This window comes from Pteronotus mesoamericanus, unplaced genomic scaffold, assembly GCF_021234165.1.
Source record: "Pteronotus mesoamericanus isolate MK-2021 breed Mesoamerican mustached bat unplaced genomic scaffold, CSHL_Meso_final contig_53, whole genome shotgun sequence".
Taxonomy (NCBI): domain Eukaryota; kingdom Metazoa; phylum Chordata; class Mammalia; order Chiroptera; family Mormoopidae; genus Pteronotus; species Pteronotus mesoamericanus.
Window position 1 is genome coordinate 3,374,725 of NW_026555195.1, and position 25,415 is coordinate 3,400,139.

Sequence of the window (25,415 nt, forward strand, 5' to 3'; positions counted from 1 at the left end):
GCTCTTCACGGATGGACCAGTCTCGACGTTCTCTTCCCGTCAACAATAGAATTGTTTACTTGGGCAGTCACTTCCCTAAGGAAATTTCAGAGTTCTCCCACACCGCCTTTTTTATACTTCATCATCCCGTCTTCCCCTCTTCTCAACTCAGTGCAGAGCCATTTGGTTGTGGGAAGATATTCTAGGTATCAGGAGAGACAAGGAAAGCCCGCCTGACTCCTCTTGCCTTTCTTCCTTGCCTGAAGAAAGTTGATTTTACTCAGAGACAAGGAGGGTCTCATGGACCAGAGCCTGAAACAGGGCTCCTGGGACTCCCCTCAAACTAGATGGGGGCTCACGGCTTGATGAGCTGTCCCTACGCACCCACCCTCAGTCTCTCACTCCGGTGTCACGTACTTGGTCAAGGATCAAATTAGATAGACTCATGGGGGAAGCACCCTCTGATTCTTCTCCCGTCCAGCAGTCCCTCAGCCCCTCTCTGGCAAGAAGACAACCTCTCTCTCCCCATCCCCTCCAGGCACCCGTGGGCTGGTCAGTGTTGAACAAAGGCTCCCCTCTCTTCCCTAAGCCTTGAGTGGTAGCGTTCGCCTATTTCTGTGGTGTAAATACTCCCACCAGGTTTTATTCGAAGCTCCCGTTGTGATGCCCTGAGTGGGGAGGTGGAGAGGAGCATACCATTCAGCCTTTCCATCCTCCTTCACTTCCCTCTGCTCTCTTCTGGGAGCCGTGGGTTGTCCTGGAGGGCTGGTGGTTGGGAGGTTAATAGTCAATTAGGAAGTGGTGAGGTTTATTTTTAAACATAATTTATAATTGTAAGTTTATATAATTTAACTTTTAGTAATGGCTGTGTTTAACAGCTGACTGGCAAAATTCCTGGAAATTTAACAATCTGTACCGATCCATCCAACATACCACGGGACCCCCACCCCGACCCCCAGGGAGACTATGGGCCTTTGTGGCCCTGGGTTTCCGAAGGGCTTTCCATGATCCTGGGAAGCTGCCCTTCTGCCAATAGGACACTTGCAGGGATAATTTTTGGTTCTGGGTCTTTCAGGGGGACGTTGTGATAAAGAAGCAGCAGGAATGCGGCACCAGGAGGGACGGGAAGAGGAGGTCAGCGGTGGGCCTTCATTCCCAGCTCCTCACCAGGACTGCCTGGAGCTAAAGGCTAAGGCCCAGGGAGTGGACAGGTAGATGTCCCCTGGGACAGAAGTAATTGGTGCGTAGAGCACTGGGGCATAACGGGAGGGCAAAAAAACGAGAACCGAGATTCCAGCGCCGGTTTCTCTGGCCAGCCCACGCCTCCTGCCTCAGCTCAACGCCACTCCCTCCCCGCCAAGTGGCTCTCGGCTCCGGAGGCGGGACCGAGTTCTTCGGTGGCCCCGGGAGGCTCCCAGCTGCAAGCTTTGGGAGGCTGGGAGACGAGAGAGGGAGGGGCGCTGACTGGGCAGTCCAAAGAAAAGGGGGCCTTTAATAGGCTCGCCCAGCGCCCGGTTTGTGGCGCTGCGAGTGGCTGCGCTTCGGAGAAGCGGCCCGGCACCTCCCTCTAGTTTTCGGCTGCAGAACCTCGTCCTTACACTTGACAGCGGTTGCACTTAAGTTCCCGCAGCGCGCTTTGCTTGGGGAGGCACAGGTAGGAGGCGCGGGCTGACGGGCGCAGGCTCACCGCTCTGGGAGGAGTCGTCCTCGCCTCGCTCTCCTTTCTCGGAGCTGCCGGCTGCCGGAGCGTCGGTGGTTCCGGTGCGCGGGCTGCACAGAGACCGTGCCGGCGGCTGCTCCGATAGCACCGTTGTGCGCTGCCCGGCGCCATGCTTCTGCTGGGCATCCTAACCCTCGCTCTTGCCGCGGGACCCGCTGGCGGCTCAGAGCCAGAGCGGGAGGTGGTGGTGCCCATCCGACTAGACCCGGACATCAACGGCCGCCAATACTACCGACAGGGTCCCGAGGACCCGGGGGATCAGGGGCTAATTTATCAGATTACAGCGTTTCAGGAGGACTTTTACCTACACCTGACACCAGATGCTCAGTTCCTGGCGCCCGCCTTCGCCACTGAGCATCTGGGTGTCCCCCTCCAGGGGCTCTCCGGGAGCTCCCCAGACCTGCGACGTTGCTTTTACTCTGGGGACGTGAACGCCGAGCCGGATTCGTTCGCTGCTGTGAGCCTGTGCGGGGGGCTACGCGGAGCCTTCGGTTACCGAGGCGCCGAGTATGTCATTAGCCCGCTGCCCAACGCCAGCGCGTCCGCCGGGCAGCGCAACAGCCAGGGCGCACACCTCCTCCAGCGCCGGGGCGCCCCTGGCGGGCCTGCCGGAGATCCCACCTCTCGCTGCGGGGTGGCTTCAGGCTGGAACCCCGCCATTCTGCGGGCTCTGGACCCTTACAAGCCTCGGCGGACCGGTTTAGGGGAGAGTCGCAACAGGCGCAGATCTGGGCGCGCCAAGCGCTTCGTGTCAATCCCGCGGTACGTGGAGACACTGGTGGTGGCGGACGAGTCAATGGTCAAGTTCCATGGCATGGACTTGGAGCATTATCTCCTGACGCTACTGGCCACTGCGGCGCGACTCTACCGCCACCCCAGCATTCTTAACCCCATCAACATCGTCGTAGTCAAGGTGCTGCTACTCGGAGACCGCGACGCAGGGCCCAAGATTACCGGCAACGCGGCCTTGACGCTGCGCAACTTCTGTGCCTGGCAGAAGAAACTGAACAAAGTGAGTGACAAGCACGCGGAGTACTGGGACACAGCCATCCTCTTCACCAGGCAGGTAAGTTGACCCGTCACCTCTCTGGACCCAGATAGCTTCATTTTCTTACGATTACTGTCCTTAGCTCTCCAGATGCCCTTTGTGCTGCGCAATGCCCCAAGTTTAAATTTCATTGATGTCTTCCAACTCTCACTGTGGGTCATTCAGGGAAAGCCCGCTCCTGTGCTCTGCAGAGCTCTGGCTCACGTGCATCTGGATGCACGTGGGCGATCGGAGGAGTGCTTGCTCCTTCAGAAGGTGTTGGCCTGGCGTGGCCAATCAGCGCCTCCCAGATCTGGCGCCAAGGGGCCGGAACCCAGGAAGTTGCCGCCCAGGAGCTGCAGTTCGTTCCCAAGGCAGATAGGAGGCGCTCTTAGGATGGCGTTGGAGGGAAAAAGTCCGCCCCTTTCTATGGGGGCGTCTAAGTCATTTCAGACACTCAGGTTTCCTCCTCTTGCTTGTAGAACTGGAAGGTAATCCAAACGGCCCAGTTGAGCACCTGGCTGCATTTCTCATGGCTAACATGTTCACTTATCCTCTCTGTGCTGGGCCTGGAAAACCTGCACTGGGAGGGAGGGAATCATTTAGGATATTCTGCAGGTGGCAGTGATAGACTCAAGTACTGGGACCATTCCGTCTGTCATTGCTGCCTCTCCTACACCCTTTTGTGCCGGGCGCTCTTCTATGTGAGGGGCTTCCAGTGCATGCAGAGCAGGCAGGCTAGTTAGGGCACCTGTTAGGAGCTTGGAGTTTCACTTGGAACTGAGTTGGGAAGATCTCTTTGAATTTTCCCTTGTCCTTGTCAGCGGAGGGTTTGCCCTGAGGCATCTATGAACAGAGCGGGCAGGGTTGCTCTGGACCCAAATCACTGCAACTTCCTGTGGCCGCTCTTGACTGCCGAGCTCCCGCTTCTGCCCCTGGCAGCGCGGAAGTGGTGTGAGCTCAGTGGAGAGCATTTAGAGACCCTCGCTACACACACGTTTGGAAAGATACTGAAGGCTGGGAGTAGAAAGAGGATCAGAAAGGCAGCTCTGCTTTCTTTGCTATGGACCTGTGAAAGTTTAGATTTGTAGATGTTGGAGTGATGGGGTACTGTGAAGGTTTTGGATTCTTGAAATTTCTTAGATACAGGAGACTGGGAGGAAGAGGGACAGTCACGTGACCTGCTTCCTCTGATTTGGGGGGTTGTGACTCGAACCCGTGCCATGCTCTTGCTTTGTTATTTTAACCGCAGCGCTCTCGGGATGGCGCGGAACCCAGGGTTACCTGCGGGGCTCTGAGTCTCCACTATCTCCAAATGGCCCCTCAAAGCTGGACCGGCGCACTGGGGGCCGGAGCTGGAGTCCTCCACACTAACCCATTTGGCACAGCTAGTCCCTTCCTGCAGCTGAACTTCCTCCCTTCCCAGCCTTCTCCTCCCACCACCTGGTTTCGCTAGGGATGTCTTTGGCCTGAGTCTGTTTCCTTGCTCTCATTCTTTCAGTTGAGTTCTATAGAGCAGCCACTGCCCAGCCCCTGCGAGCTCGGCCTGAGTCACGGAGAAACTACAGAGGAGGTGGTTTTGACCTCTGCGCACAGGCCAGCTCGGCAGTCAGATTGCTGGGGGAAGCAAGCAAAGGCTGAGAACAGGATATCTTAATGGGCAAAGCAGCTGTTGTTCTTCTGCTCTCTGGGATGCCCCTGTGGAAGTCACTCGCTGGCTTGAAAGTACCAGACCTTAGTCTCTGCTGCCTAGTGGCTAAGCTGACTTTCGGAACCAGCCCTTGGAGGAGGACTCCTGCTGGGAACATGGGCCATGCCAAGGGGAATGATCTGCCTTTTGAAGAAGAAGCCATCAAACGGCATGACAGCTTCTGTTTGTCAGTGGTGTGTGCGCGATCCCCAGGGGACCATGTTGACCATGCATAATAGGTACAAGATGTATGACCGCTTGAGTCAGAAGCAATGAAGCGCAAGATGTGACTTTTAGAAGCTGCCTTTCTCTTAGGCATCTAGAGGGCAAAGCCAGAAAGTGGGGAGGCTGTGTTGGCAGGTCCATCCTGCACGTATGTGCTTTCCGCTTTAGAGTAAACATCGCTCCCTCACCTCCTTGCCAGCGCAGACTTCAGAGCCTGCTGCATTCTCAGAGTCTTAGGAACTGCTCATTCCTGAGCTCCCCCGGGAAGGTACAGTATGCGATGAGAACATGCGCGCACAGCTGTGCTTTCTAGACTGAGGCAGATGTGGTCTCCGGGAACCCGAAGGAGTCTCCTGCTGCACTCCAACACAAGAGGGACTTTTGTTACTTTTTGAGGGTCAGTAGTAATCCTTCCAGTCAGATGTATGAGCTGCTCTGCTTAAATCTGGCCTATAATGTTGGTGTAACCAATGCATCTCAGACTAAAATGTGATTATATGTATATACTATATATGTAGATTGTTTGGATAAGAAGTTTTTAGAAATGTGCTTAGTTTGTAAACCGCCTTTTGTTTATGAGGCATCTGGGAATGATGGGCACCTTTAGAGTCACCTGTTTTTTTGATTCTCCCAGAGATCTGAAAAATGGCTGGTGACTTTTTAAATATTTAAACTACTTTTTAAATCCTCATTTGAGGATATGTTTATTGATTTTAGAGAGGGAGGAAGTGGGGGAGAGAGAGGTGAGAAACATCTATCAGTTGCCTCTCATTTGCACTCTGAGAAGGGATTGAACCCACAACCTAGGTATGTGTCCTGACTGGGAATTGAACCTGCGACCTTTTTGGTGCATGGGTTGATACTCCAGCCAACTGAGCTACCCAGCCAGGGCAGTAATTCTTTCTACTTGATCACACTTTAATGTGGTTTCCACAGAGAGAATGCATCTAGGAAAGGGTTGGGCTTGGTTCTTTAGAGCTCCAGGTGCTGGGGTGCCCGAAAGGAGAGCGGTTAGAGCGACATGACCTGCAGGCACTGGAGCCCACTCCCCTTTGACTGACAGAGTTGCTGTGCATGAAAACAAGTCTGGGCCGGGCTATGGGGAGATGCCGCTGTCCTCTTGGCAGGCAGAGGGAGGGGGTGGGGTGTTGAAATCAAAACACTGGGAAGACAAGACCCAGGGAGTATCCTGTGCACAAAGGAGAAAAAATTGATCATACGACAAGTATTTTGACAATTGGAGGAGTTTACTTAAAGATTCAGAGAAAGTTCATGTTCCTGGAGAAAGAGCGCACATCTGATTTTATAAAGCGATCAGCTTTCAGCTTCATAACAGCAGAGTGAGGTCAGCGCAGGATTGGAACCAGGACTGTGCAGAAACAGAGCCAGGCTTTCTGGGTGGACATTTATTTCTATGAGGAGAAAAGTTTCTGAGGCTTCTTGTTGCGTTGGGCGGCGGGAGCCCGATAATTCGTGCTGAGATTCTCTTCTCTTGTCGAGTCCAGTGCCTCTGCTGTTGGGGGAACTTTGTGATAGACTAGCTTTCATTCGTTTTTTCGTACATTCTTTTAATACTTATTGAGCATCTATTATTTCCAGGAACCATCCTGGGCTGTGGAGATACAGACATTAGTAAGACGTGGCCTCTGGCTTCCAAGACTCTAGTGCCTGCCAGGGAGCCCAACAGGGAGACAGCTCCTTACAACATGATGCCTTAAGAGTCCTGGGGAGGGAGGCTCTGTGGGACTTGAACTCCTCAAGTCGGGGACCATTCTTCTCAGACTGGAGCCTGGGAAATGCTCAGAGGGACAGGTTTCCAGAAAAGAACTGGGAGTGGGAGCTGGTGGTGACGGGGAAGGAAGCTTCTTGTCTGCCTCGCAGGAGACCCCTCCTCCGCTCAACCGCCCATTTTGCTATTTGTGACATTTCCTCCTTTGGACTTTGTTTCTTTAGGATTTGTAATTGGTGGGTTTTCAGCCTGCTTTGTCCTTCACTTACTTGACTTTTTCTGTTGTGCTTAGTACCACTTGCTCCTGTTCCCGCATCCTCTTCTCCTCTCCCTGTTTCCTTCCACGCTCTTCTCTTCCTCTTTTGGGGTCACCGAGGCTCTTTGTCATCTTTCTCTTCTCTTTTATTGTCTTCATTCATACGCTCACCTTTCCGAGGCCTCCCCCAAGCCCAAGCTTGGTGCTTATCTTCTTGTTTGGGCCTCAAGTGCTTCTAGGTTTTGTGGGGGGAGGGGACATATGGCAGTGAAATTCAGTGTTTAGATACAAAAATAAAATGATAATATGTATTTTACGTGTATCTCTCAATACAATAAAAAAATCATAATTTGCAAGAGCCTTTTTCCAAGTCAGGCCTTGGAAAATATTAACAGAGAGGAGCATCAGTAGATTTGGTTTGTAATAGTTTGTAAATGTCACTAACTGGAAAATTAATGCCACTCTTTCTAGGCAGGGGAAAGGTGAGGGGATGGAGAGGAGGGCGTGGCATAGGATTGCCCCCCCTCTCCCTCCTTTTCTTACACCAAGTCAGTCAGCCAGTGGTAAAGTGCACCGGAACCTTTTGTTCTTTTTTTTTTTTTTTTTTTTTTTTGCACGCTGGCTTAGTCAGGAAGGCAAAGAAGGCTTTCGCTTCCTTAGGCTTCACTCTTCTCCTTCCTGCAAACCTCTCTGTAGTTGTATCACTCTCGGCACCTACCCTCTGCTCGCCTTGACGCCTGGCACCGTGGGAAGGGCAATGGGCGGAACATAGTGTGGGAGTCAGGCAGAGCTAAGTTGGGATCCCGACACTTGCACTTCGATAAACAAACATTGAATGAATTGGCTCTTTGATCTGTAGACTGAGGGTAATGATGAGAGTGTCGGTACCAAACTTGCCAGCTATTCCAAGGAGGAGCTATCTCGTCTTCCAGAATTGGCACCCAGTTAATGGCAGCTGTTCTCATCACGACCTTAGTAGTCACTAGGGCGGTAGCCCCCCAGTCCACAGTTTCAGTTACCTGCGTCCATTGCGGTCTGAAAATATTAGATGGAAATTTCCAGAAATAACCAATTCATGTGTTTTAAATTGTGCACTGCTAGTCACTTAGTAACCCTCTGGGTTACCAGGTCTATCGTCGCGACACTGCAGTGCTTGTATTCAAGTCACCCTTATTTGACTTCGCCATGGCCCCAAGTTGCAGGAGCAGCGATGCTGGAATTCCATGTGCCAATGAGAAGCTGTGAAGTGTTTCCTTTAAGTGAAGAGGTGACCACAGGACAATAAGATATTTTGAGAGAGAGAGAGAGAGAGAGAGAGAGAGACCACATTCACATAATAGTTCTATTTTATTATTAATCTCTTACTGTGCCCAAGTTACAAATTAAACTTTATCATAGCTATGTATGGATAGGAAAAAACATAGTATATATAGAGTTCTGTGCTATCCACGGTCTCAGGAATCCACTGGGAGGTCTTGGAACGTATTCACCATTGATGGGAGGGTGGATGTAAATGTTTGTTGCTGCTGAATGATTACCTACCAGTCCTTTGCCAGACTTTACAGTTGGGATGGGCCTGATTTAAAGCATTCTGTCCCATTCATTGCCCTTGCACGTTTACTTAACACTTGTCTGATGACATTCCTGCTTTTGTGTGGAAACTGTGGACTCCAGCATTCGGCAGTCCCACTGACCTGTGAACTCCTTTAAAGCAGGACCATCTCACATCCTTGCAGCCCTCAGTGGCCCCTGCACACCGCCCGTTGTTAAGTGTGTGTTCATGGAAGGAAGGTGCTGACGTAGTGAAAGACCCGCACGTATCTATGGGTGGTTAGGTAGTTCACCTCCCTTCCTGGGGATCATTAATCCAACGTTGATTAAGGCTGTCAGGCTGCAGGGCTGGGAGAGAGAGTTTTAGGATCCTCTGGCATTTTGTCTTGGCTCTTTGCCATCAGGATTTTCCCTGGGAAAAAGAGGGGCCCCAGCAAGGAGCCGGCAGGCTGGGTCCATGGCAGCGATGGGGTCAGTACGTCAGTGCAGGTGCGGCGCTTGGAGCCAGGCGCTGGCTGGCCCAGGGAGGCAGTGTCGACACTGCTGTAAGAGCATTCGGTACTTAACCCAGGCGTTCCCATCTCCCCTTGCCCCTCTGCACCAGAGATCAGCCTGTGCCCTGGGGGCTTGGTGCACGGTACGGACAATCTTGCCCTCTCGAGATTCTCCAGCGCATTCATTTTTGGGGTGCATGGGCGCCAAAAGCAGTATGGATTCGTGGAATTGCTTAGTTCTGAGGCTGCACTGCCGGGATTTCAACGCTCCCTCGGCCCCTCCCTCCCTGTCCACCCCCCGGGGCTTACTGTTTGACCCTGGCCTAGTTACTTATCTTCTCTGGGTCTTATCTGTAGAGTGGGACCTCCTCCTCCTCCTTCTCCTACTTCTTCTTCTGATTTTATTTATATATTTTTTAGAGAGAGAGGAAGGGAGAGACAAAGAGAAGGAGAGAAACATGGATGGGAGAGAGAGACATCGATTGGTTGCCTCTCACACACGCACACAGGGGGACCTGGCCTGCAACCCACGCATGTGCCCCAACTGGGAATCGAACCAGTGACTCTTTGGTTTGAGGGATAATGCCCAACCCACTGAGCCACACCAGTCAGGTTAAAATGGGACCTTCTAATGGCATCTCCCTCCTAGAGCAGCTATGAGGATTCAATGAGCTACTACAGGTAAAACTCTTAGAACCGTGTCTGGCACGTAACAGCAACTCAGGAGATGTAAACTACTATCGTCATGTTTGGTATGTACCCCTCGTGAACTGGTGATTGCTAGGGAATGTGTGGTCTTCCTGTGAGCTTTGGGTTCCTCTTCTTCCTCACTGAGGTAATTCTCAGTGTTTTGATGACCTCAGTCTCTTGCTATAATAGCATTTGTACATATTGAGGGGTTTATATTCCAGTGAAACCAGATCTTCTTATAGAAATTTCAGGGTATCCTTAGTTGTGTTGCCCAGCACTGAATTGCGAGATATATATATATATATATATATATATATATATATATATATATTTTTTAGCAAAGTAAGGTCCTTAGGGATTACAAACAAGGGGATTTGGGGTTGGATGAGAAAACACAGTGAGACATGGCAGAGACTCAGATGGGAAGCTAATTCAAGGGGCAGTGTTAATACTAGTGCAGGCAGTTCTCGCCAGTAACTGTGACATCCTGCCCGGTGTGGAGCTATTCAGACAAGGGCCACTACTGGCCTTGGTGTCAAAAGGCACGGATTCAGGACCCCATTCTCAACTCAGTAGCTTGTGGCCTTGGGGGATTAATCTGAGTTCACTGAGCCTTGTCTCCTCACCTGCGGAAGGACAGGATGGCTCCGAAGTCCTGTGAGGTTAGTATGGGTTGCTGGGATGTGGCCGTGAACATGCGCACTGGCTTGCAGGCCAGGAGTTCAATGTCACCAGACAGTTGGCTACTTGAGAACGCATGTATCTTCTGCCACATTAAAACAAAATTAATGCGATTGATGTTTGTGGACCCCTCCTTCCTGCTGGAAAATATTGAGCCTCTCCGCACATGGCAGGGGCGTGGGAGCAGTTGTGCAGGGGGTCTGCGGAGAGGAGGGCCTGTGGGAGTGGTGGGCGTGCAGGGAGCAACCTTGGTAAGATGAGCCTGGCCCCAGCAAGGCGTTATTCTTACTTATTTTCAAATCGTGGCTCCAGTCTTTTTTTTTTTTTTAATGTTTTTTATTTTATTTATTTATATATTTATTTTAAAATCCTCACTGAGGATAAGTTTATTGACTTCAGAGAGAGAGAGAGGAAGGAAAGGGAGAGAGAGAAAGAGAGAGAAACATCAATGTGAGAGAGAAACATTGATCGGTTGCCTCCTGTATGTGTCCCACTGGGAATCGAACCTGTGACTTAGATATGGGTCCTGACCGAGAAAATAGAACCCTCAACCTTTTGGTGTATGGAATGATGCTCCAACCAACTGAGCTGCTGGGCCAGGGCACTCCAGCCTTAAAATATTTTATAAAAAGGGACAGTTAGAATAGAATAATCCAGGCAGATTAGTACTTGGCCAGGATGAGTCTTGGATGATCTGGAACAGCAACTGCAGTCACAAGGAGACATGACAAATGATCAGAAATAGCGAGGCAGGTGGGGTCTGGGCTGGGAAGTACGTACCTGCTCCAGGTGGGAAGAGCCAGAGCATCTTCCACTTACGGACACAGAAGCCTGAGTTGAAGAGGTTAACGCGGTGTGAGTGCGTGTGAGTCCCTGCCAGGAGGGTGGAGGCACTCAGTGCCACGAAGGAGCCCCCGCTGGGCCTGCAGGCACCCCCCACACTGCGGCCCAGCGAGTCCCAGGGCGGCGGCAGGGAGGGGAGGAGGGGCAGGCAGAGTCTCTGACCCCAAACAGCTGCATTTTTCTGCAATGAAGAAACTGGTTACTGCAGGACAGTTGCTCTCAGCTATACCGGACCCTCAAGAAATTTGCCGGCTCTTTCCTTGTTCCTCTCGTTTGATCCAGAGAAACTGGGATTTCTTAATGGAAAGAACAGGTTGCTCCTGGCCAGGAACGGCCTGCAGCTGCAAGTCTTTGCTCCACAGAGTCCACCTCCTTGAGAGGAAGGAGGCTTTGGCTCTAAGGACCTCCCAGACGCAGAGGTCCCCAGGCGTCAGAGACCCCGGTTGGAGCTCCGCATCTGCTCTAGCCATTTCTGATGGGCGGCGGAGGGTGGGGCTCGAACTACCACCTGGGAGATCTTTACTTTCTGTGAGTTTGTTTCATTCTACACCGCGTAGGTCTGTGGACAAGATCATCCTCAGGGTTTTTCCACTTGGAAAGCACATCATTCTCTGTGTTCCTTTTAGAACCCAGGAGGCCAGAAGGCACTGAGCACCCTGGGATGGGAGGGGAGGGGGAGCAGAGGCTTAAGGCCCTGGTATAGTCTTGGTTCTAGGTGAGAATGGGCCCTTCCACAGAGTAGGAAGCTGAGGCCCTGAGGAGAGAAGTGACTTGCCCAAAGTCCCACAGCTACTTAGTGATGGGACCAGGACCAGAATCTAGGCTTCCCACTCCTGTACCCTATCCCTCACGTAAGGCCAACAGTGAGTGCACGTGGTGGCTCAGGGCAGTATCACATGCTTGTCCTACAGGCTCTGACCATCAGGCAGGAATTTTCAGAGGCTACCGCCTTACTGGGGACCCTGCACTCTAGTGTCCAGGGGCATAGGGGCCCCATTGTCCAACCCCCGCTTCGCTTTGCCCCTGCTTGAACCTTTGTTCCCTCCTTCCCCATCTTGCGCCCCTTAGCCGCATCCCCAAGCTGGTCCCTGTGACTCAGTCCAGTCCCTCAGTAATCAGATTCCCTATAGTCCTTGTCGGGGGAACTTCCCCGGGCAAATGTTGGCAGCAGTTGCCTTCTAGGTTTCAGAATCCTGGGGAAGGAGATCTTCCTGGGACATGGGGCTTTTGGAGAGAGAAGGGAATTCAAGGTTCACCATGTGGAGCTCCCAGAAGTGGAAGAAAGGCCACACGCCAGCGCAGGACAGCGGATCAGGGCTGCGCACGCCTATTGCCCGTCGGTAACTAGGACTTCAGCCTGACCACCTTGGAGGTTCTCTGGCCACGATAGCCTCACTCATGAGGAGGTGTGACTATCACCTGATCGTAGGACGCAGTTTGATGGCTCAGGTGTACACTTCGGAGTGCTTTGTATTAAATTTTGCTGATTTTCTGTACTATGACCACTTTTCCTCCCATGCCCCCTGACCCCGCTAACCGTGTTACCCACGTTTTCCCCATGTCAGCACGCACCTGTGCACACACGCATGCGCGCACACACAGCTCTAAAAAGAACGAAATTGAGAGCAGCTCTGCATGTGTGTGTGTTTGTGCAAACACCTTGGTTCCCAGGGGAGAACACACACACACACACACACACACACACACACACACACACACACACACAGAGCCTTCTCTGGAGTATTAGCTCAGGAGTTGCTGGGTGATTGGCTGTGATGTTTTGGAAAGAGCCCTGGCTGTTCACTTATACAGATGTTGAGGGCGGATTTCTGCTGGAGGCTTGAACCTCTCTGAGCTTCAGCTTCCTTTCCTGAAGAAGGTGATAATAACAGCTCTTATTCCAGTGGGGCGTTGTGACGATTCAGTAGGATCATGTGTGCGAGGTGCACGCACAGTGCCAGCATTTAATAAATCATCACCATGAGTACCCAGGATCTTGAGTCTCAGATTCCCCCCTTGACCAATAGGTACAATAACATATCTGCCTTCTAAAGCTGTTGTGGGGATGAAATGAGGTGATCCATGTAATAGTTTCTTGTGAACTGTAAATTGCCCTACACATTCAAGGCAAAGATGTAGAGAGCAGAATACCAGCATCACCGATTTGATAGTGTCTTCTTCTTCTTCTTCTTTTTTTTTTTAGAGATTTTACTTGTTTATTTTTAGAGAGAGGGGAAGGGAGGGAGAAGGAGAGGGAGAAAAACATCAATGTGTGGTTGCCTCGTGTGCGCCCTCTACTGGGAATCTGGCCTGCATCTGAGGCATGTGCCCTGACTGGGAATCGAACCAGAGACACTTTAGTTTGCAGGCCGGCACTCAGTCCACTGAGCCACACCAGCCAGGGCTCAACAGTGCTTTCTTAAGTGGAGCAGAATGTGAGCAAGTATCTTACTCTCTTTCCATCTCCTGGGCTTTTCAGGTATCTGGATGCATTGCTGCCCCATGTGCTCAGGAAGGCCTTTGAGATATATATACCAGGAGCCCCATTTCTTCGCTCTTCCACATCCTGTCAGGTTTGCTGCTAGAAGCCCTACCTCCTATTGCAAGTTACACTTCCGTATAAAAAGAAGGCCCTTCCTGCTTGGGTCGCAATCCATTTAATTTGTTTCTTCTTCCTAGCACGCATTGAGCCCACGGTCCCCTTGAGCTTCTATAGCAGTTTAACTGTGTTTGGGTAGAGGCTTGTGTCCAGCCTACTCTGCCTCCTCCCAACCCAAGGAAGCCAGATCTCAGGCATGGGTGGGTCCTTGGCCAGGGACCCTTTGGCCAAGAGTCTGAGCTTAATTCATGGTTGTCCAAAAGCAGTCACTGAGCCGTGACCGAGGCCGCACAGAGCTGACCAAATGCAAAGCATGTTGGCCTTCCACCCCCCCAGCCTCAGTTAGGCATGGCCGAGACTCACCCGCCGAGGGAGCCGCCACTCTCTGGCCTGGAAGGCCAGTGCTATATAAAGCAATGGCCCTTGTAGTTTAATCTGTACCTCCTCATTTTCTCCCACAGGACCGCCCTGGATAGGATTGTGAGCCACAGAGCTTTCTTCCTGAGGCCTCCTCCCTCAGCCCGCTCAATTCCATGAATAGCCCCACAGCCTCCCGGGGAAAAGGGCTGGCTGCAAAGGTGCTGCATCTGGTCAGGCTTGGAATGCGAACGAGCTGGAATGCTTTCTTCCCTTTAGGTCCTTTCTGTTACTGTCTCTAACTTCTGGCTGGCTTCTGTTTTTCCTCACCCTGGCAGGACCTGTGTGGAGCCACCACCTGTGACACGCTAGGCATGGCTGACGTGGGCACCATGTGCGACCCCAAGAGAAGTTGCTCTGTGATCGAGGACGATGGGCTCCCGTCAGCCTTCACCACGGCCCATGAGTTGGGTAAGGCTGGAGGGGGCCTTTGGAGGGGGCAGGAGATCTCCCCTCTGGGGCCTTCCTGCGGTTCCCTGGTGCTCGGGCAGGGGGTAGGCACGTAGGCTTGTCTTTGCTTTCTCGAGTCCCGAAACCTTAGGGGTCCTTTTTCAGGGTTAGAGTCTTCCGTAGCAATGGCTTTGTTTGAATTTCTCTGAGGACCGCAGCTCAGTTGGCCAGTGACATTGCCTGAGGACCTAAACAGTCAGAGGCCTCATCAGTTAGGCGGCAAGAGGAAAATAAGTTAAATACCCTGCTGTCCTCAGTGAGCCTGCAGTCTGACGGATGGGTCAGAGAACACAAGAACATGATCTTGGGGACATTTGCAAAGGAAAATATCCATATGTAGAAATGACCTGCCTGAAAGCCACTGACAGGGGCCTCTGGCTTCCCCGACTGATCCCCCTCACAGCCGCGCCCATGCCCTCTAAACTGCACGGCCCTCTGCATCTTCTTGCCTCCCCGCCCCCAGGCCATGTGTTCAACATGCCCCACGACAACGTGAAAGTGTGTGAGGAGGTGTTCGGGAAGCTCCAAGCCAACCACATGATGTCCCCGACGCTCATCCAGATCGACCGTGCCAACCCCTGGTCAGCCTGCAGTGCGGCCATCATCACCGACTTCCTGGACAGTGGGCACGGTAAGCCGGGGTGACAGAGCGGGAGCATCCGCGCTGTCGCTGTTGGCAGCGCTCGCCACTTCTCTGGACCTTCGCTCTGTTACCCAAGGTGTCCCTGACCCCAAAGAACTGGGCCCTGAAGTGGTCCCTTCCACTGCCCCTCGCTTCCTTCTCTCCCTACCCGTCAGCTACTGGGCTGGCCGGGCCTCGCCTTCCCCAGCTCATCCCTAACGAATGCCCTTGGGTCTCTGCAGGAGACTGCCTCCTGGACCAACCCAGCAAGCCCGTCGCCCTGCCCGAGGACCTGCCGGGCACCAGCTACACCCTGAGCCAGCAGTGTGAGCTGGCCTTTGGCGTGGGCTCTAAGCCCTGCCCCTACATGCAGTACTGCACCAAACTGTGGTGCACGGGCAAGGCCAAGGGGCAGATGGTGTGCCAGACCCGCCACTTCCCCTGGGCAGATGGCACCAGCTGCGGCGAGGGCAAGTTCTGCCTCAAGGGGACCTGCGTGGAGAGACACAACCTCAATAAGTACAGGGTGAGTGGGCTGGAAGGGCGCAAGCTCTGGGCCCTCCACTGGGGACTGAATTCATCTTAAATTTGCTATGTGACTGTAACTGTATCGCATTGCCGTGCTGTGCCTCGACTTCCCTCTCTGTGGTTCTGTTGCCTTCTTGATTCAAAGACAGGAGAGAAAAGATAGGGTAGGTGAGAAAACTTGGAGAGGCCTTAAGCAGGTAGGAAAGTCCTTCAAGTAGAGCGAGGGGTCCCAGAGCTGAATTCTGCCTTGTCTACCTGGGAGGGAGCTCTGGGCTCAAAGCTGAACACTCGCTAGTTGGAGTTGCTCTCTCACTGGTTCCTTCCTTGCTTCCCTCTATCTGAGAGTGTTCCATTTCCAGGGAGCTGTGGGCCTGAGATGAACAAGGCTCAGAACTGAAAGGAAGGGGACCCGTGTGCCAGCCTCAGTGCTTTGCTACATCCTGGGCCAAGTGTCAGTTTCTGTTGTGATGGTTGTTTTTTGAAGCCGTATCATAATGGAACAAACTTGATTTTTCCTGATAAGTAGGAATAATAATCAAAACAGAACAAATCCCAAACCTAAAATATTCTCTGAATATAATAAAAACTTCAGGCCCCGGGCTGGGGCAGTAAAGGGGTTTGCACTTTCCAAGGCGGGAATTAGCAGTCCCTCCGAGTCTCCCTTGCCCCGGTGGGGACGGCTCCTTCTGCACGCTGGCCCGGCCCAGCCCGGCCCGGCCCGGCCCGGCTGCAGGAGGGCCAGGTGTGGGCTTTTGTGTACACAGAAGCAATATAATAAAAAAGCTTTCTCCCGGCATTTTAGCAACTACCCTGAGATGGGTGTGGTACAGAATTATGTAAAATCTTTTTCTGTGTTATAAGAATACATATTTAACTAAACCTTAGCCATTTCTTAGGCAACAACCCATTGTGTGCAGGGAGCTGTGTAGGGCCCAGTGGTGGCTGGGAAAATAAATATAAATGGGCCATGTCTCGGAGGGCTCTCAGGCTAGTGGGGATGCTAGGGATGGAACTCTGGAGAGGTGTGAGTTACGTGTTAAGGCAGAAGTATGGGAACGTATCATGGGAGAGCAGGGGTGAGAGATTAATGATCATTAGAGGGGTCTGAAAAAACTTTGATGAGGGGGTTGGATTTGAAGGAACCTCAAGGGATGAGTGGGGAGAGATGGAGCGGAAGCGGAGTGAAGTCAGGGAAGTGGGCGAGCTGGAGGGGCGGGCAGATTGGGGCTCTATCAGAATCCCCTTTGGGGAGGTGGTTCGGGGCTGGATGGCACTTGCCTTGACCACCTGGCCGCTGCATTTAGACTAGAAGGTCCCGAGCGCAGGCCGGTCGTGGCTGGCTCCTGCTCTAGAGAAGCTGAATCAGGAGGGTGAAGAGATGGATTGGTCAAGAGGATATTGTATACAAGAAACACAACCTGAGAAGCACAATCTTCTCACATGCGTTTGAGAATTCTCAGTCCATCAGCAGCAAAACCCACCATATCCTCAACCTCTTTTATGAACAGTCTCTCCACCAAACCTCTTTCCACTGAAACCTAGCCCTCCACATTGGACACGGTCCTAGTCAGCCAAGGTCAAACACAAAGCTTCTCTTGGTAATCACTGCAGTCCCCCAGGGACCTCAGTTGCAAGCGTACCACCCTGACTGCCAAGGCCCTATATCCCCAACTCACTCACTCCAGTGCTTGGACTCCAACAATCCTTCCATCCCATCTGGACCGACAATCTATCGATCAGACCATTTTGTCTTTGTTTCTCACTCTTCTCATGTCCTCACCAACTTCTTTACTGAGCTGAGATTCCACGCTCATTGTTAAAGTTGCTCCTTCACCTATACGGTCGACTCCCATGCCCCCATTCACTTAGATAAGACGCCACCTTGGGGGAATCCAGCTCTCTCACCTCCTCCGTTGTGCCAGAATAGATGACTGTGGCTGGAGAAGGACATGCACGTGTGCTCACTGGTCTCAGTTTAAATTCATGACCTGGGCACTTGAGTGGGCCCGGAATGTTGCCCATGGGTCATATCATATGTGAATTCTCTAGTTCACTCTCCCGACCTCCTAAACTATTATTTCACATCATCGTCTCTGTCTTCCTATTACCAAATGTTCCTTCCTCATTTTTACTTTTGCCAGGGACCTTTCTCCCTATTTCACTAAGAAAAAAGAAGCTATAAAATAATCAGAAGAGAACTCCAACCAACTCTCACCACTCCACCCACCATCTGCCCTGCTTCTGAGCCCATATCCTCCCCTTTTTCTCCCTGACAATGGATGACCTGTCCACACTCTTATCTGAGGCCAGCCTGCACGCTTTGCACTGGAATACGGGCCCCTCTCATCCATTCCAGGGAAGTGCTCTATCAGTGCTCCTCTCTCCTGCAGTATCAGATGTCCCCCTCTTGAGTGGAGTCATTCCTGTCAGGGTACACACTACCTCTAAATTTTCCTGTCTTACACCGAACTTCTCATGATCCTATGTCCTCTCCATGTATTGCAATTGATCGCTCTGACTCCCTTTATAGAAAGTCCCTTGGAAGAGTTGTATGAACTTGCTCTGTCCAGTTCCTGTCTTGCCACTTTTCTTTGGAGTCCGTTCCAATCAGGGTCTCCTTCCCACCTTCCCTCCAGGATGACTTGGTAAGGCCATGAAACGGCCTCCACGTTGCTGAAGTCAACGACCAGTTATTCCTCACACTGCCTGACCTGTTTGGCAGCATTTGTGCGTGAATCACTCTCTCCACAGGGAAGAAGTCTTTGGTGTCTCTTGGTTCCCTCCTCCCTCACAGGCCGCCCCTTCTCAGTCTCCATCGCTGACTCTCCCTCACAGTCTCATTTTCCCAGCTTTGCAGAGCTCCAGGGCTCTGTCCCTAGCCCTCCTCGCTGTTCACACTAACTTCTTGGGCAATCTCTGTAGACTACTGGCTTTAAATGCTATCTATATTTCCATGTTGAGGACTCCCAAATTTGGACATCAAGCACAGACCTGTCTCCTGACCTACAGACTGAAGTGCCCCAGTGAATCTTGATGTCTCCATGTGGATAACAGTTAAACACCATAAACACAGCATCTGGGAAACCGAGCTCCTGATTATTTCCCCTAAACCTGCTTTGGTGACTCCATCTTGCAGTTGCTCGTGCCAACACCGTTTTCTCTCACTTCACATCCAATACTTCAGCAATTCCCATTGACTCTATTTTCAAAATAGATGCAGGATTGAACCATTTCTCACCACCTCGTTTGCTGTAACCCTGGTGCAAGCCTCTACCACGTCTTCCTTGGGTGGTTGTGCTTGTTCCTTGACTGAGCTGCTTGCTTCCGATCTTACTCCTGACATGCTATTTCCACCACAGCAGCCAAAGGGGTCCATTAAAATGTAAATTGGGCCATGCTATCTCTGGGACATCACTCATGTCTTAGAAGGAGGGAGCCCTGCCCTGGCTGGGTAGCTCAGGTGGTCAGGGCATCGTCCCAATACACCAAGGTTGTGGGTTTGATCCCCACTCAGGGTTGATACAAGAATCCATCAATAAATGCATAAACAAGTAGAACAGAAAATCTCCTCCCATCCCTTACAAATCACTGTAAAAAAATAAGAATGAGCAAGCCCTGACTCTCCCTTCATCTCCTGTGACCAGGGTTACTTGCTCTCGTGACCCTGGAGAACTCCAGGAACCTCCCTCCTCCAGGTCTTTGCATTTGCTCCCTCTGCGTGGAATGTTCTTTCCCTAATATCTGCACAGCCCACTCCCCTTCTTCCTTTAGGCTTCTGCAGAAATGTCACCTCTGTAGTGAGGCCTCTGTAACCCCTTGCAATGCAGAGCACCCCAGCTCACTGGGGCCCTTCCCATCTCCCTTTCCCCCACCTGCATTTAACCCCATCTGACACTATGTGCACAGGCTTCTTTGGGCTGTCTTCCTGCCCTGCTAGGAGGCGATTGCTTCAACGACACAGATTTGCTGCGCATGGGGCCAGGCATGTAGTAGGAACTCAATAAATATTTGGTGGATGAACGAATGAGTGGTGTGTGGGAGGAGCACAATGCATGTTTCCTGTGGGAATGGGTAGGAGGGAGCGAGGCCAGGCCAGAATAACACCTACAGCATCGTCTCAGAAGTCACAGGAGCAAGGAAAAGAACTGCAGAGAAACGAGACGAGGAGGCCTAGGCACAGGCTTGGTCTTTACAAGGTCCTCGCTGACTGAGGGCAGCTTCCGTGGTGCAATGGGGACGAAACCCACGTGCCAGGCGCCGAGTGGGGAGGAGGTGGAAAGAGCAAACGTGGAGGACTCTCCCAGAAGCAAAAGGGTGGATTGTGGTGGGGCACCAGTTTGAGGGGAAGGTAGGGCAAAGGGAAAGTGATTTTTTACAAGGTGAGACAGACATGTTGACACAACGAAGCAACTACCTGACAGAAGGACAGATAGAATAAATAGGCTGAATATAGTCATAAATTACAGTGTTTGCATTGCACGCAGCCAGTTCCTGATTAGCTCCATGTGGATTAGTGGTTTCGGATGATCTGTGACAACGTTTCAATCCCAGGCTTGTATAATGAGGCTGATCCTTTATTGCCCAACTGATGCGTGCTCAGGGGATAGAAACTCACTTTACTGTCATCGTAAGAAAAACATAATGAAGACTATAAATTTTCTATCCCCTCTCCACCCTCTTAAAAAATAAGACAACACTGCATCACTCGCCCCGAAGCCAAATGGAGTTTTAAGATTGCTTAATAGTTTCATGTCTATCTCCTCTTAGCACAAGCATTAGAATTGCTTATAGTGAAATTTTTTCAAATTCAGCCCCCAGTTGAGGTTAAGATCAGTTTGGTGTTGTGCAAAGTCTGAATTATTAAACATTTATAGATACAAATATTCAGATCTCTATGGCTTCCTGCAAGGCTGGGGGCTGGCCATGCCTTAGATGTGGAGACTTGTAAATATGCCAACACTTCAAAAGGAGAAGCTTTGGACTCCTACGTGGCAATCACCCTGCTAGGGATTTTCATACACGTTGCATCATTTAAATCTTCGATCTGACCACATGCGTGAGCATTATGGGTCCTGCTTTTGCAGATGAAGGACCTGAAACGTGGGAGACTGTAGAATTTGGCTTGCCTGACCACACAGCCCAAAATGCCTCTCTTCTGAGCGGCCGCATTTGTTCCCGGGAGCAGTTGGCATCTGCGGGTTACTAGGTTGAAGTGTTGTGTGGGCCCTGCGCACGCTGATCATTTGCTTGTTGTTTTTTCCCTGGTGATACAAAGTGGCCTTCTTTCTGGCGGGACGGGCCGCGGAGGCTGGACCAGTGCCACTCTTGGCGGGCTCAGGGTGTGGGTGTGGCACCCGACCCATGCAGGAGGGTAACAGGCTCTTCCTCACAGGTGGATGGCTCGTGGGCCAAATGGGAGCCCTACGGCCCATGCTCTCGCACCTGTGGCGGGGGAGTGCAGCTGGCCCGGCGGCAATGCAGCAACCCCACCCCGGCCAACGGCGGCAAGTACTGCGAAGGAGTAAGGGTGAAATACCGATCTTGCAGCCTGGAGCCCTGCCCCAGCTCAGGTGAGGAGGGAGGGCAGCGGTGGCCTGGGCCTGGGGAAGGCCAGGCTGGCGCTTGCAGCCCCCGCTCTGGGCAATTCATGGTCACAAACTTAGCGAATCAAGATTCTGTGCCTTAGGACAGAGCCTGGGAATGCATGGGTGTGCATTCCTTTTGGGATAGCTTCTCTGTCTCCTTCCTTGGCAAGGATGCTTTCTTCCAGATACTTAGGCTGGGAGGCTCAATGCCCCAAAGGCATGAAGTCCTCTTCTTAAGTACTCCCAAGCCCTTCTTTATAAGCAGGGATTCATTGTCCAGGGCCCATGACCTTGGGTGGGAAGAAAATAACATCTCTATTTTTACTAAGCTTTTCTGAATGTAAAATTTAGAATTTCCTTCAATTAGAAATTTAGTATTTTTTTACTAACCAAAATTTCGTAGTAACGATACCTGTGGCTTTGTAACCAGCAGAAATCATGGATATTTCACATTATATTTTAGTTGTCACAGATTTCTCAAAAGGTCATTTGTGCTTGTCACTACTTCAAAATTACAGTGGTTATAGACTCATTATTGAGTCTTGTTATTTGTGTTAACAAGGAAGCACATATATTGCAAACGTTTCAAAATATATTGGTAATTGTATATGTATATAATTGGTATTCTTTGTAATCTATGTAATTTATTTTATACATTTAATAGCAGTCTGAAAATCATCTCAGTAGACTGCTGAAGGTTCATTGGAGAGGGTGCTCTACTTTGCCCTCCCCTCTGCCCCTCCCCTCAGCTTTCTGCACATGCTTTCTCCCTCCGCAGCCTCTGGCAAGAGCTTCCGGGAAGAACAATGCGAGGCCTTCAATGGCTACAACCACAGCACCAACCGGCTCACCCTCACTGTGGCGTGGGTGCCCAAGTACTCAGGTGTGTCCCCCCAGGACAAGTGCAAGCTCATCTGCCGTGCCAATGGCACCGGCTACTTCTACGTGCTGGCACCCAAGGTGAGCGAGCCTGGGTCAGGAGGTCAGAGGAGGTTCAAGGTCTTTAGGAGAGCATCCCGTTGAGCTGCCCCTCTCTCCTTTTCTCCCCCTCCGGGGGGCGCTGCAGGTGGTGGACGGTACGCTGTGTACTCCTGACTCAACCTCAGTCTGCGTCCAGGGCAAGTGCATCAAAGCTGGCTGCGACGGGAAACTGGGCTCCAAGAAGAAGTTCGACAAGTGCGGGGTGTGTGGGGGAGACAATAAGAGCTGTAAGAAGGTGACAGGACTCTTCACCAAGCCCATGTGAGTTCTGGGCCCTGGAGGGCGTGGCCAGGGTGCAGGGGAGAGGGGGCGTGAGTAGCATTGTGCCCAGGCATTGGAAGCTTGAGTTCCATTGGGGTGAGTGTCAGATCCTGGCCAGTACCCTTGCTGTGGAGACCACACACACTCTTCTGAGAACATGACTTCATTCATTCATTCATTCATTCAGCAAACAAAGATGACTGCAAAGACGAAAGCTCAAGGAGGACAGCACTTAGCGGGAGATGCTATTCCGGGAGATGGCAGGGAGCTGTTAGGGTCTGTCTAGAGTCCTAGGGTAAGGCTGACCTGGGTTCAAGCTTCAGTTCCCAATATTCTAGATGACTTTGGGCAAGTGACACAGTCTCTTTTTTTAAAAATCCTCATCCAAGGACACGCTTATTGATTTTAGAGAGAGAGAGGAAAGGAGAGAGAGGGAGAGAGGGAGAGGAACATTGATTTGAGAAACATTCTCAGTTGCCTTCTACCCATGCCCTGACTGGGGACAAAACCTGCAACCCAGGCATGTGCCCTGACCGGGAAATGGGTTTACAGGACGACACTCCAACCAACTGAGCCACACCGGCCTGGGCAGTCTCTAGAACAATAGATTTCTTCACTTACAGAGTGGGCATGTCACTAATACGTTTCATGTAGTGCTATTGTGAGAATTAAGGGAGTTCATCCAAGTAAGGTGCTTATTAGCATACTACCCGGTACATAATAAATGCTCACTGAATATTCATGATTATGATACGCCTCCTGGAGGCAAAATGTGACAGCCACCCTCTCCCTGAACCTGAGGCCCTGGCCTTGGAGACCAGGTTAAGTGAGAATGGCACTGGCTGTAGAGAGGGGCCCTGTGGGGGCTGGGGCTGAAGGGGTCCCTCCTGGGAGACCTGTGCCAGGACCAGCTGAAGAAGTGTCTCTGGCCTCTCCTCCCAGCCCCAGAGCCCACGGCTCCCTGGCTTGCGCTCTCCGAGGTCCAGCACATTCTCTCCTATTTTCTAGAGCAATGTGCTCCTTTGAAAGCCCTGGCCCATGTCTGGGAGCAGCTGGGCCAGGCAGAGCCCCTGGGCTCTCACTGGAGGGACACGTACGGTTGGCTCTGAAAATCTGGGAGCCCAGGTGCTGCTGACGGCTGGCCAGGAGCCTCCGCGGCACTCCCCGAACCCAGGGCCCTCTGCTGAGCCCTTAGGTGGGCGCCGTCTCTGGTCGCTTGGACACAGCAGGCAGCTGGTGTCCTAGGTTGTCCTTCACAGGGAACTGCGGGGCGGGGGAGGGGGAGCAAGTGAGGAATGAAAGGTTAATACCTCCAGACTTGTTTCAATTGACAGGTGCTCTTTTCAGACTATTGGAACTGGAAGGAACCTCTGAAGTCATCTAGTTTAATTTATTCATCGTATAGATGAGGACACTGGACCCAGAGAGGCTGGCTTTCTTAAGCCACCAGAGAGTTGGGGTCCCAGCCAAGGCTTGATCTGGGTCCCCGGCTCCAGGGCTGGCATGCACCTGTGCACCAAGGCCCCAGCCCAGGACTCAGGGACCGCAGCCTGACTCCCTCCCCGCCCCCCGCCCCCTGCCTTCCCGTAGCTCTCTACAACCTGCTTACTGTGGGCCAGGTGCTAAGCTTCATGCTTTATGTGCTGAAGCTTATTGAATCCCAATCACATTGCAATGAGGTACGTGTGCCTGTGACCTCCAAGTAAGTTATCTAAGGCCGACAGCTGAGGGCGTGGTCAGCAGCTCTCGGACTCCAACGTTCTGCGTTCACTCGCAGGCTAGAATTCAGCAAAGCGCAATTGTGTTGAAGAGAAAAAGATCAGGAGGCAATATAGCCGGCACAGGTGGTTCAAGATGACCTGAAGACAGCCGCCCTCACCTGGGCATGTGAGCCTCCATGCCCCTGGGCTGAGGTGGAGGCAGCCCTGCCACCTTCCCGCCCACGCCAGGCTCTGCGACAGGGGAATCTGTTATGACTTGGGTGGGATCGAGGTCTTGCCATACAGGTACCTGTCTGACGCACACTCCCCTTCCCGCCACAGGCACGGCTACAACTTTGTGGTGGCCATCCCCGCAGGCGCCTCGAGCATCGATATCCGCCAGCGTGGCTACAAGGGGCTCATTGGAGATGACAACTACCTGGCCCTGAAGAACAGCCAGGGCAAGTACCTGCTCAACGGGCACTTCGTGGTGTCGCCCATGGAGCGGGACCTGGTGGTGAAGGGCAGCGTGCTGCGCTACAGCGGCACGGGCATGGCGGTGGAGAGCCTGCAGGCGTCGCGGCCCATCCTGGAGCCCCTGACCGTGGAGGTCCTCTCCGTGGGGAAGATGACGCCCCCGCGGGTCCGCTATTCCTTCTACCTGCCCAAAGAACCTCGGGAGGACAAGTCCTCCCACCCCAAGGACCCCCGGGGCCCCTCTGTGCTCCACAACAGCGTCCTCAGCCTTTCCAATCAAGTGGAGCAGCCGGACGACAGGCCCGCGGCGCGCTGGGTGGCGGGCAGCTGGGGGCCGTGCTCCGCCAGCTGTGGCAGCGGCCTGCAGAGGCGGGCCGTGGTCTGCCGCGGCCCCTCGGGGCAGCGCACAGCATCTGCCTGCGGCGCCACCCACCGGCCGGTGGAGACGCGCTCCTGTGGGGACCCCTGCCCCACCTGGGAGCTTGGTGCCTGGTCGCCCTGCTCTAAGAGCTGTGGCAGGGGATTTAAGAGGCGTCCGCTCAAGTGTTTGGGCCACAGCGGGCGGCTGCTGGCCCGGGACCAGTGCAACCTGCGTCAGAAGCCCCAAGAACTGGACTTCTGCATCTTGAGGCCGTGCTGAACTGGGCCATCCCTTTCCCCTCCTCACGGTCCACCCCGTGGGTGCTGCCAGTCTTCTGGCCAGCTGGAGCTGTGGGCACAGGGCGGTGGCCAAGGGCCCATGCCACGATGTCACCACATCCAGGGACAAGGATCAAGGGTGGGAGGGAGCGGCTCCCTCCTGCCCCCCGGGGCCTGGGCGGGGAGCTAAGTCACTAACGCACAGTCTACCTCACACCCGGCTCCTCCGGGCCCGGTCTCGGGGAGAGGCTGAGATGTGCGCGTGCTGGAC

General features: G+C 52.5%; 1 protein-coding gene across 1 annotated transcript; it reads left to right on the plus strand.

Moving 5' to 3' along the window:
• The first annotated feature begins 1,808 nt into the window (after nt 1-1,808).
• Nucleotides 1,809-25,145, plus strand: ADAMTS15 (ADAM metallopeptidase with thrombospondin type 1 motif 15). Its single transcript, XM_054579416.1, has 8 exons — nt 1,809-2,765; nt 14,180-14,312; nt 14,815-14,982; nt 15,216-15,499; nt 20,894-21,071; nt 21,865-22,046; nt 22,153-22,328; nt 24,371-25,145. Exons 1-8 carry the CDS (start codon nt 1,809-1,811, stop codon nt 25,143-25,145), a joined length of 2,853 nt encoding a protein of 950 aa, XP_054435391.1.
• The last annotated feature ends 270 nt before the right edge of the window (nt 25,146-25,415 follow it).

What these genes read in the sequence shown, in the direction of transcription:
- ADAMTS15 (XM_054579416.1), top strand. Translation starts at nt 1,809, where the DNA reads ATGCTTCTGCTGGGCATCCTAACCCTCGCTCTTGCCGCGGGACCCGCT. An exon ending in CCATCCTCTTCACCAGGCAG is followed by an intron (nt 2,766 to 14,179) that starts GTAAGTTGACCC and finishes TCACCCTGGCAG; the next exon opens with GACCTGTGTGGAGCCACCAC. An exon ending in TCTACGTGCTGGCACCCAAG is followed by an intron (nt 22,047 to 22,152) that starts GTGAGCGAGCCT and finishes GGGGCGCTGCAG; the next exon opens with GTGGTGGACGGTACGCTGTG.